Source organism: Phalacrocorax carbo, chromosome 2 (assembly GCF_963921805.1).
Source record: "Phalacrocorax carbo chromosome 2, bPhaCar2.1, whole genome shotgun sequence".
Classification (NCBI taxonomy): Eukaryota; Metazoa; Chordata; class Aves; order Suliformes; family Phalacrocoracidae; genus Phalacrocorax; species Phalacrocorax carbo.
Genome location: NC_087514.1, coordinates 118,857,628 through 118,870,225, shown reverse-complemented (window position 1 = coordinate 118,870,225; position 12,598 = coordinate 118,857,628). Strand labels below are relative to the sequence as shown.

At 36.0% G+C, this 12,598-nt stretch overlaps 1 protein-coding gene across 8 annotated transcripts in view; it reads right to left on the bottom strand.

Moving 5' to 3' along the window:
• ULK4 (unc-51 like kinase 4) overlaps window positions 1–12,598 on the bottom strand; it is a 250,315-nt gene that overhangs the window by 64,841 nt on the left and 172,876 nt on the right. For 7 of the 8 annotated variants that reach the window (XM_064444057.1, XM_064444056.1, XM_064444058.1 and 4 more), the window contains one exon: window positions 2,770–2,936. In XM_064444057.1, coding sequence (XP_064300127.1) covers window positions 2,770–2,936 — 167 coding nt within the window. Of the gene's footprint in view, window positions 1–2,769; window positions 2,937–12,598 lie in introns of those variants that run through there. The other variant, XR_010371656.1, reaches the window with a different exon arrangement.

Genomic DNA, 12,598 nt, shown 5'->3' with positions numbered 1-12,598 from the left:
TGTGTTTCATTTAAAGCTCAATCCTAAAACCATCATCCAAATGTAATACTTGAGGATTTTAATTTGGTTAAGTGAGCACAGGAGCAAGTCCCCTGAGACAAGAGACACTGCTACTGAAGCTCTGCTGTCGATATTGATGAGTGGGAAGAATAATGCCTTTCTTCTGGAAAGAATTTCGAAATAAAAGAAACCTGAAGAGCTGTTTCTCCAGGTAATAAGACACATTGATATGTCCCTCACTGAAATTCACCACAATGACCTGAAATGCTGAAGTCCAAGAAGGGCAAAAAGACATAGTGCAGAGAAGAAAAAAAAATTAATGTTTATATTAATCAAGAAAGGGAAGTAAGCCACCTTCACTCCAGCAAAATGTACCCCTTTTTCTGGTTAGTGCTTGGATGAGAAGAAAGACATACTCCATCAGGGATGTTTGACTACCTTTTTAAACTTTTTTATATTTAGTGTCTTTGGAAGGAAAATTAACAATGTCACTAAAGGAATTATACTTTGTATATATATGTATAAAGGATATGAACTACACCATGCTTAAACCTACATTAAGTCACTAAATACAGTCCACTTCTCAAATTGAGATTGCAAATTACGTTCAGTTACTGTGGATCACCTGTGGAACATGATATGATGAAACTGCTCCAAAACAGATATGCAAATTAATTTGAATTTTTGTACCATTTCCATTAAAACACAAGTACTTGGACCAGAGAGAGCAAACTCTTGAATGAAGCTGGATACAGTTATCAGCACCATTCAGCATAGAGTACTGAAATGCAAAGGAAAAGTGGTGTAATGTTTTGCCTATGTAGCTAGACAGGGTTATCACTTTACATATAAAAAGCTTAAGTAAAAAGGATTCAAGTGGAGGCAGTACCATCTGTAATAGTCAACTTAAGCCTCAAATATAGATAATATGAGAAAATTTGATTCTCTATTTCAAGTTCTGTTTTAGAAGGTATCTTATTCAGAAGATCCATTTAAAAACAGTCCAAGAATATTTATTATCACTACAGTGATGCATTTAGTGCCACATGGATAGTGGAATATTATGTAGATGCACAGTAAATAGCAGTCCTCAACTAATGATCATCATCCAATAGGGCATGTGTACTGAGGCAGCTGTAGAACCCACAGGAGCCCTGTGACAAGTATTTTCAAGACAAATATGCCAAGGCAAGTAACACCCCGTAAAATTAGTTTTATAGGTGTAGAGGGCAGAACTATGCTTCAAAACTCAGTTCTCCAGCTGCCTCTTCTTACTCATTAGCCTTCCAGAGGAAAGCAGATTACTATGACTAGAGATGGACGAACTGGAGCTGGAGTTTTAGTGCATCAATCAACTGATGTAAAGCCAGAATAGAATTTGGCTTTGAATGTATAGATTTAATTTTGTATCTAAATAAAAATAATCAGTTTCAGTAATATTATCAATCCATGTGCAAGATCCTCTCTCCTCATGTGTTCTCCAGTATAATTGGCCTCACCACTGTTTCATGGAGCATAAGTACAGAATTTAGCTCTCTGTGATTACATGGAGTGCTGCTAACAATATGACAATCAGCAATTAGCCTACAAAATTTGAAATGCATTACAGAACCTGCTATTAGAGGACTCAAAGAAGACAAGGTATTGTACCATCAGTTCAAAATTAAGTTTCTTCCAAAGATTAAAAAAAACCAAACAAAAAAGCAAACCACCAAACCAACACTTCTCAGAGAGATATCTGGTTGGCAACGCAACTGATTACATAAATCTGTGTAGGAAGGAAAAAACCCCCTCAGTTTTCAACACCCACTTCATACATTAAACCATCTTAAAAAAACCCAAACCAAACAAACCCCAAAACCAAAAAAGCAACAACAACAGCAACAAAAAAAAAAAACAACCCGCAGAGGAGGACCTTTTCAGAATAAAGGAGCCAAGTCCTGAAATTCAATACAATCTGGCTGCAATCTTTTGAATCTCTGTCCTCCAGATATATCGGACCTAACAGTCTTCTCTGTTTATCAGCAGATAATCCCAAGAACGTTAAAAACCTAACACAAAGAGTAAGTGTTGCTGTTTGCAGCCTAAATACAGAAGTTACTTCCAGTTGACTAACCTAGAAATTTGGCAGATCACTTAAAAACAAAGCAAATATTGCTAGCTTAATGTTACATCTAAAAAAACATTAACGTTTTTTCTTGTCTTGTTCTTAAGGTGTTATGTGCAATTTCTTTGCATAGTATCTTTTTGTGGCCCATTTTTAAGGATGAGGAACTCTTCGCTGGAGGAGAAAGTCCTACCAATGCCATGATTTGCAGTGGTTCAAATAGAAACTTGGAAGACAGGTTGATCAGCATAAGAGAAGAAATACTTTTGTCAGTGCACATGCACAGGCTACATATGTTTTTCAAGCACAGTAATCACATGTGATTTATAATAAAAAAGATACTGTTTTTTACAAAGTAATCTTTTGCTTTTAAAATGAATGGAAGAAAAATGCTTTGAACTATCATTAAGCAACTATTGAATTAAGCTGTTTATGGGATACAGAAATGAGAGTCAGCTAGGATCTGTGTTTTCAGCATATAGTGAGACTAGTATGGATAGTGAAGCCAAATGGTATGCAGCTGAAAATACATGCTCTTCTCTTTCCACCAAACTAAAAATTCAATAAGATCAGAATAGCAGGAATTTCATTATTAGGATAATAGGAAGTTATCTAAAAATGTTTTTTAAGCTGGTGATGACCCCAGGAAATAAAATCCATACCTGTAAAGCCTGGCGCACAATGTTTGCTGTATACATCAGCATGCAGTGCAAAATGTCAAGCAAGGACAAAAGCAGTGCATTTGCTGTCTTGGTGCTGCTTTTATCATCTGCCTCCAAGTACAGAGCCACAGTTTCTATTAGGAGATTACAGATGTGATGAGCCAGTCCTACAGAGAAAGTGAGACAAAAAACCCCAAATAGACTATGAGGAAAAGAACAATGTAGAAGGTAGCCAGTCAAAAATAATAGATTAGTGTAAAAACAAATCTCACATACATTATGAATATTTATTGAATTTCTTCTTTTTTTCCATTATTATAATTACCACCTTTTCTATTTGGAGCAGCTCATAAGGAGAACTAAACTGATACAATCAAATTTGCTAACTGCATGGAAAACTATGTAACATTCATTAAACAACGACATACTTTGAATCCTAAACTTTTCTGTAGCATACTGATACACAAGCCTCCTTCACAACACTCCTGGTCACAAGAATTAATTTCTCCAGGCTGTTACAAAATGACACATCAAGGTCAGAGCCTAAAGTTTTCTTTCTTACCTGGTCTGCCAATTACAACCTTCCCCATATGCTTTAATTGTAGAATTGAACAGTGTTATGCTTAACATAAAACATATTCAGAAGAGCACTATAAATGAAATACTGAATACTATACCAGAAATGTTATTAAGATTTGTCTGACTTGTGGTAGTAAAAAGTTTCCTGAAAATACCTTCTTGTCTTGAAGCTTTGTTTTCCAGCTTCTTTGGAATTTAATAACATCAGCTCCTGTAGATTGCTTTACCCACAAATCAATTCACATATCAGAAAAAATATAATCCATTTCAAGGCAACACCAATTCAGTTCAGAATCTTTCTTATTTTCAAATACAAAGTGACCAAGTTAATTATATTTGGTATTAATCCTTTTCTTTCAAACATTTGCAAGGAATGGAAGATACTTTGCTCTGCACCAAGAACATAATTATGTTTGTAAACTATCTTCTTTTAACCTGGCAATTAAGCATTCTGTGACTTGGGTGTACTTACACAGTAACATTGTAGTTTATTAGTATATTAGCTTCTAGTCCACATGACTGTCAAAAATAACTGAAGTCATTCACTGATTTTACTGAAGTATAAAGACTCCTTTTATAAGTTCTCCTTTAAAAAGTAATTGTATATACCTTTACAAACATCAATACAAGATTAAAGTGAGACATCGTGTAATACAATATGTAATAACACCATTCAGCCTTTGAGAGTAGTAAAATCTGGGGTGTTTTGCCTTGAAAGCTGACCCACCAATTAATTAAACTTCCAAGAAATATTCTCCTCCACTATTCATCATCCTCAATATTTTCCACAGGAAATTAAATACAAAAACATTCACTTAGAATACAGTTATGGGTCAGGATTATTAAGACTTGCACTTTTCTTCTATCTCAGATCTTTTTGTGTTTTCTATGACTCCTAGCATTATTTTTCCCCAGCAGTTTGATTGATGGTCTACAGCTCAGTCTAAGCTTTGAATTTCCTGGGTTTTTGTCTGCATAAACCAAACTCTCAAAATTATATCAGTCTAATCTCACACATTTAATTTCCTCCTCCTTTTTTAAAGTACAGTTTCTGCTGCAGTTGTGAACATTTCATACAAAAAGCAGATCACAGGCAGAGACATATTTAAGCGATGTCACCAATACCCACCAAGAAAAAACCCCAGACACAGTTTTATGTCTACCCGATACAAAACTTGTGGTTATTCTATGCCTTTTTTTTATGAGGCTAAATTAGAATAAACCTAAGAAAACAGTTCAGTAAGAGTTGGTCCCTATCAAAGCAAGGTCTGCAAAATTGCCTGCATGGATATGTCCAAGTACACACTGTTTTTCCCTGTATATGACCACAAAACCCACAGCCACATCAAAATGAATGAGTCACCCCTATTATTTCTAGATGGTTTACATATAACCCTTAAGACAGTGACTTGGAGATTAACACTGAGAAGGCCACTTTCAGATGGAGGCATTGTATGGGTCATCATCGAGAATTTTTTAGGCAGTAGTCCTCTCTGCATTTATAGCACTAGGTAGGGAATGACTAGTAGTGAACGAAACAACAGGATCCACGACTCCGATCTGGAATCCTTTCCCTTTCAGTTTTGAAGAGAACGACTTGTTTATTCCCTTGACTGTACCAGCCCGAGTCTCACAGCTCTGCTGTTCGGTGAATGGGGAGGTGAACCAAATGCTCAACCTTCTCCCCACCCACTGAGACATGAATAATATAATCACCTAGATGTTATGATCTTGAAGTATTTACTTCTTAAGGGTATGTGTATTAGCAACTCTGCCTCCAAACACCTGAAATATGCCAGAATATTCACATTTACTTAGTTAACAAAAACATCAGAATTAGTGGATTTTATATAGGTAGATACATGCTCACACAGAGTTGTATGTACAAAGATATGCATGTTAAATTTGGAAATTTTTGGGGAAAAAAATGTCCTGGACTTAAAATACCTTTGGAAAATTTAACACATCAAAACTTTATAATAAAGACATCTAAAATAAAACACTGGTGCAAAATGTTCCCTAACACACTGGATGATTCATACAGAAACCTGATAAACACTTGGTTCCACAGATGAAAAAAATAAAACAGACTGACCTCTTGTCAATTAAAGTTCCAGACATGCTCTTTAAAATACTTTATTATGTCACAACAAAATGAAAATTGGAGGCCACAATTGTAGACATGTAAATATACTTCTTGCTTACACCACAAGGCAAAATACACATCCTTTGCCCTCAGCAGAAAAAGTTGGGAAGCTGGTATAATTTACAGTGACCATGACAAAATTCAATAGAGTTTTAATGGACTTGGCCATTGGCAATGTAACCAATTTACTCAAAAGGTACTATAAAGTTCAAGGCCAATATGTCTCAGTATTCCAAAAATTGAATCCCACAACAGATAGTCTGAAAAAGAGGATGTAGCTCTACAAAAAGGAAACTGCATTCATAACTCAGTAAATCATAACATAATAATTGCATATGGGTGTCTAAGTTTCAGAAGATACATTAAAGATCTTCTGCCAGATTTTACAAGTGATTCAAGAACCACATGCTTCTTAATTTCCAATAATACCTAAAACAATATCTTTAAAAACTTCAGAAATATATTTATTGTTATTTATAATATTATCTTTAGAAACTTCAGACAATATCTTTCTGAGACATATTGAACAGACCTAAGTTTCTTTGCAGTAATTCTCAGCTGTACATTAGAAAGCAAAATAAGCTCTGATTCAAAGGCGCACCCCATGCACTCCTGAACTTTGGAAGTGGTGGATCTGAATCTGAATTCTGCATCATAGTGGAGACGTAAACCTCATTAAATTGTGGAAGATTGTTCTACTGAGGACAGCTGCAGATTTTTAAGTATTCTAGTACTTCTAAGTATGTTGATAACAGTCCACTTTGTCAAGAGAAAAGTGTTAGTGACAGTTTACATGGGTTAACGTAATGCATGATAATTTCATTCAGCTGGGCATTCCTTATTAAAAGAATTAAGTAAAAACTCATTAGGTAACGTATTATAGGTTTTTTTTGTTGCTCTAATTTGCAGATTTCAGCAAACAATTAAAATATATTACATCATATCATTTAAAGCTATAGTTACAGTTTAGATTTACTGCAATACTTCACAGTGCAATAATCGTGCCTTTATTTATTTGTAGAAGGAGGATCTTCAAAATACCAAGCCTTAGTGCAGTTCTCTGCTATTCAAATTTTGCAGAAAAATAAGGCTAAACTTGGATTTTGTATTAGAATTATTTTGTTTATAAATTAACATAACTGGAAATAAACAAAGAACCTGTTCTAATTGCACTCCAAGATTCATAGTATGTATTAAAAGGACTGCATCCAAAATTCCTAGCCACAGTTTTATAGCATTTGACAGTGTTCAAAGCTGAATATTTCTCCTGCCCAGACACCCCTGCAATCAAACAAACACATTGCTGATAATGCTTTATGAATGTGGACTGTGATGACTATGCTTGCGTTTTACAAATCTTTTCAAAAGATAAAAGGAGTCTTTTGGCCCATGATACAGCTAATCGGACAGAATGTGCCATGATACCTTCTGGAATGAAAGCTGAGAGGAGATATTTTATTCTCACCTATTAGCAAGATGGATAAAGGAAAAGAAATCTTTGCTTCCAAATCGTACGAAACATCAAAGGACAGCAATCTTCTAGGCAATCCTTTCATGCCTACCAGCAATTAGAGCATTCAACAAACCTGTGTGCTTCTAGCTGAAGAAAATGTTAGAGCAGGTGCACTTCTTCCGAACAATGCCACCACGCAGCCAAGGAGCCAGAAGCAAAACCCTCAGCCCGGCAAAAAGGTTTCTCTTTGTTCCTTTCTACACGTTGCTCTCTGGAGAGCTGTTTCTCCTATTTGTATCACACCTACACAACTGACTCCCCAGGGATACTGCCAAATATTCTATATTCACTAGACTTTTCTTCCTTCTTTTACTTAGAGTGGACCTGCTTGGGGTTTTTTATATTCTTTTTTATAAAATGACTAAAAATAACAACATATTGGGAACTAGAAATGATACTGCCAGGCTAACCAGAAAACATACTTCATAATCTTTTTAGTGTCAATGATAAAACTCAAAAATATTGCTAAGAAGAAATGCAGGACAGCAGTTTGATATATTCTTTCTCACAGGAATTAGCTCCTCAGTACCTGAGCACTTAAGACAATCCATCACATCATAAAGATTCTTCATAAAACCCTCTTTACCTACCTAAACCTAAGATTTAATTTGCCATCTTTGCATCACAGCCCTACTACTCAAGACTTCCTCTTCTGAACAATTTAAAATAGGCAACATAAAGAAAATGGTATCTTCAGGGTAATGGCATTTTTAAAAGAGCTTTGTTGCTTTTATAGTTATTTTTATTTATTATTTGTTACTGTTTATGTTTTAGGAACTATTTGGATTAAGTATTATACTATTATTGAGGGAAGAATAAACCAGGATAGAATATTAGATCACTACTGATTTCAAGATTTGGTGAGTTATGAATGTCAGATCAAGTGGAAAGAAAACTACAGGGCTGTTGAACATGCAAATTGCATGACTGATGCCCTGAAAATTATTTTCTATTCTGATCTTAAAAATTAATAGCATCTAAAGGAGAAAATGTTGCACATATTGGACAGTGTATTCCTAGTACCAGGACAGTGACTGGATATTTTGTGACTGAATAATGAATCTCTAGGTTTGAGGAACAAAAATCTCATTTGACTCTGTCACACTGCAGCAGCCAAGGCTCTCCAGAGCTTCACTTCATGGCAAGAGCCTGTGGCTCAGCTTTCCCTACACACATGGCAGGTAGGGCACTCACCAACGGTGCCTGAGCAGGCAAACCTGCTTGTACATGCAGGAAAATGGATGTGGAAAGAATAATAACAAGTAGGGAAGAAAAGCCAGTTATCACCTTTAATACAACTAGGTTGAAAGCAGACTAGGAAGTACTATGTTATCTTGAGTGTGGATGCCTGAGAGGAACACAGTCCTGACATTCTCAGTAGCAAGATTTTTCTGCTTTGACTCAGTCAAAGCATGGCACAGTTCTACTTCACTTTTTCAGGTCTGGCAATGTTTAGCGGTTATTGTTAGAAGGCAGTTTATAGGTGACATCTTTCACTTGTGAAGAAAGAGGGCAGAACTGATGACTCCCCAGGGGACCATATCAAACTCTTCTCAGCCAAAGAAAATCCTGCCAACACAGAAATTTACTTTCTTCTAAAATTTAATCTATGGAACAAACACGTAGGTGATTAAGACCAAGGGGTGTTTAGAACAGCCAACTACAAGACAGAAAACTGAGTGGATTCTCTCATGAAAAAAAATGAGTGTAGTAAAAGATACTAAAAATGCAACTTGAACAATTTAGAAATAATAAAATCACATAATGTTGAATATGCTTGACTGGTAAATACAAAAGCAGTAAAATATAACAAATTATACCAACTAGGAGAGACTGTAAATGTTTTGTATGAAAAGATGTGGTTAGAATGACATACACAGAAAATAAGTATTTCTGAAATTATAATCACTGACCCCTTGGGAGTTCCTGATGCTTTTGAAAATAATAAACAAACAAACAAACAAACAAGTAAATAAATAAATAAAGGCATTTCCCCATTTTATAATCTCATTAAGGTTTCTGTGACAAAATATCAACTGAATTCAAGTTTTTGTGTCAGACTAACGCAACCATACTATAATTAAGTCAGGAAAGATATCCAAGTTGTTTGAAACTAAGTTCACAGCACATCTAGGTACATAGCATCAAAGTTTTGAAGGCAGGGGATTTTGTTCTTGATAAGATTTACTGAGATGGTCCTCACTGCTAGGAGTATAAGACATTGAACATGAACACAAACTCATTCAACAGGGATAGAATGAAGGATAAGAAGGCAATTTTCTTTCAAAAAATAATTTTAAGAGCATTCAAATGCTTTCTAGTTCTATCAGAAAACAATAATCCAAAATTTATACAAGCAAACAGTACAGAACTATGGACTGTAATGATTTTCAGGGGATCTATTCAGTGTTGATAAGACTTTAATAGTGTCTCATTTTAGCAGTCGGGTTTGATTTGTTTGGATACCATGCTGTTGGCACCACAGTCTCCAGAAACGCTACCTGCTCCTTATGTGCTGTAAGTAGCTGAGAATAATTGGACATTTACTACAAAAAGAATAGAGAAAAACATAGCTAAAGGGTAGGTTCCATTGAAGATGCACACACAAACTTTAAATGCTCATATAAGGCAGCTTGTGGGACTGGACATAAAAGAAACATTTCTTTTTAAATTATTTATTCAAATCAAACTTTTGCTCTCCAGAGATGAAAATTAGTTCCCAACAGAGTCATAAAATGTGCTGCCATAAAATGTGCTGTCACTAATGCATGTTATACACATCACAAATATGCTGCTTTTTTGCAAATCAGGGAGCATAAGGTCCTTGATGCATGTAAAATAGAGTGCTATCATCCCAAGAGATAACTGACAGTACAGTAGAGTACAAGGCTAAGGCTGCCTGACAGACATTCATTTTGTAAACAGCTTTGTTGACGGCAAACACCAGTTCTTCTCAGCTGTTTACTAGCGATCAACTGTTGGAGATTATTACCCCTACAGCTGTGAGTGAGCGCGCGTGCGCAAGACAGACAGAGGATGTGAGTACTCCTTAGTCTCCCCTGACAAGCTGTGCTAGGCTGCTTTAAACTGTTCAAACTAGCAGCCTGCATTAACCCATCTGATTTTGCCTGAAACAGATTCATACACTCAAATGACCCTTCTAGCTGGAAGACCTGGGGGGGGATGGAGGTGGAGGTAATACAGTGACTTCACCAAGTACGCATTTCACATATTTCTGTCCCCAGTTGTGCATACATTAGACACATAGCTTGCAATCTTTTCATATGAATTTAAGCATTTTTGTTGATACAGTCTTCCATATGTCAATTGTGCAGTACATGCAAGCACAACCTTCCATCGCAAAAAAAAAAAAAAAATTAAATAAACCAAGACTGTAATATAATAAAAACACATTGTCTGGATTGACTATTACTGCTGTTAAGTAAACTTTGTAGTCGCTTTTCAGAGAGATGTTTTTCCCCATGTGTCAGAGATACATTAGAGATGGTAGTCATTCTGTAAAGCATAGTAATTCTACAGCATGCTATACTTCAAGCCAGATACTAATACACCCTATTTCATCCCCTACAAGGTGTCAGCTAAAATAAAATCTCTTGACTTTTTCCGACAGAAGTTAGGTGATGCTTAGGAGATTTTCCAAACAGCAGTTTTTAACTACCTGCATGAGGAATAAGAATATCTAACAGGACACCTTACTCTCTGAGAGGCAACAGTCTTTAAAACCTCCTTTAAAACTAGCCTGAGATATTAGTGGTTGTTACTTCACAGCTACATGGAAAAAATTCTGTGTGCATGTTGTGAATTAATATATAGTGTATGCTTTTTAGAAAAACAAAGGTTGCATGAAGTCGTCAAATTAACAGCAAAAACTAGAGAAAATGTTCTTCACTAGGTTAAAACCTGTTATTTTGGTTAGATTAGGAATTCTTTGCATTCAGCAAGCTTCAGAGTCAGTAAAGATTCAGTAAAGACTTTTGACTTACCGCTCAAAAAGATCAAGCCTGCAACAATTACCATGTGATAAAACAGAGGGGGAGTTTATATCCTGGGCTTAATTTAGAACTAGAAATTTTAAAGAGATTGGCATTTTAATAATAGACTTCCTGTCACACAAGATTAAACTCTGTTTATCTACTTCAAATATCTTAACGTGCTGCTGCTTTGACATCAACTTTCCCTTCTACCAAAATCCTTGAGAGATCACATTCAAACTTTGAGAGCTGCCTTTTTGAAAAAAATCTGTACAGACCAGATACGAACAGCCTCAGAATGCAGACACAGCCCTAAACTCTTGTCACAAATTGACAGCATTCAACGGCTTTGAACAACGTTACCACACTAATTGCTCTAGCTAAGCCTTTAAGAGTCCCTGGATTGAGAGTGATAAGGACCGACGAACCCTGGCTTCAGAAAACTCTCTTAAGTTTTCAGAGTTATAAATTCAGAAATAAAACACAGTTGACCACTGTTACCACATATATTCGGCAAAGGTTAAGGGTAAAAACTCTATACATTTCCCTACTGAAAAGTCACGCTTTGTAAGAAAAGATTTTAAATATTTATTCCTACTCCTCTTGGTCTATTTACATTGGTCTTCCATAGGATGAAAATTTACAGAGTAGAAATACTTGGATTTTCAAGTGGCAGTCTTTTACAATTGTTACAACTAGACCAAAGCACAAAAGCAAAGTCTAGAGTATCCACTAAGTGGAATTTGCTGCTGTTTATTACAACAAAACTGAATCTATGCCAGTTTCCTGTAACATCCTGCATTATTCATCAATTAAGTTTACAACAGAAATGAAAGCTGACAACTAGTAATTGCAACTGTCCAAGGTGGCCTTGGTGTATTTACATTTACATGATCAAAGGGCTCAAACAGAGGTCAGGATGTTACACGATAGTAAATCCGGTTTTGCAGCTATGACCAAATTCCGTAGCCTTAAACCTACTCTGCTAAGTCAACTGTTTTCTGAAAAAGTGTTAGGATAACTTTGACCAGCAGGCTCTCTTCTAATTTGCTATCATCTGGCCATACTAATAATGCCACAGCTGATTAAATCTCTAAAATTTAACCACAGACTTTTTACCTCAGATGTTATTATCCTTCTTATTAAGAGTAGATTAGGCACACATCTTGTTTTGTTTGCACGGATGCTTGTGATACTTTGACCTATCCATGATTTTCAACCTTACCACTGGGATTTTTGAGCTGGAATCCATCACACTGTGATGAAACTGTCATCTTAGGCTGTACCAAAAATGCCTTAACCTGATACTCATCATTAGTACAACCTAGACCAACAGAGCCTCCATTTTCTGTCAGTGCAGCTACTTGACCCCAACTATCTTGGCTTCAAATGGCTGCGCTGAGCTAAGACAGTGCTACAGCTCAGCTTATTTAATCAAGGGGCAGTCTTGGATCTCAAAGTACTGTAAAAACCTTTTTGTGTTTGAATATGCATTCCATACCATGTCTCCCCTATCTCAACAGGGAGCATGGGTCTACTGACACTGGGCTGCAGACAGCCTGTACATTTTCTATGCAGGTACCTGTAGCTGAGCGTAGC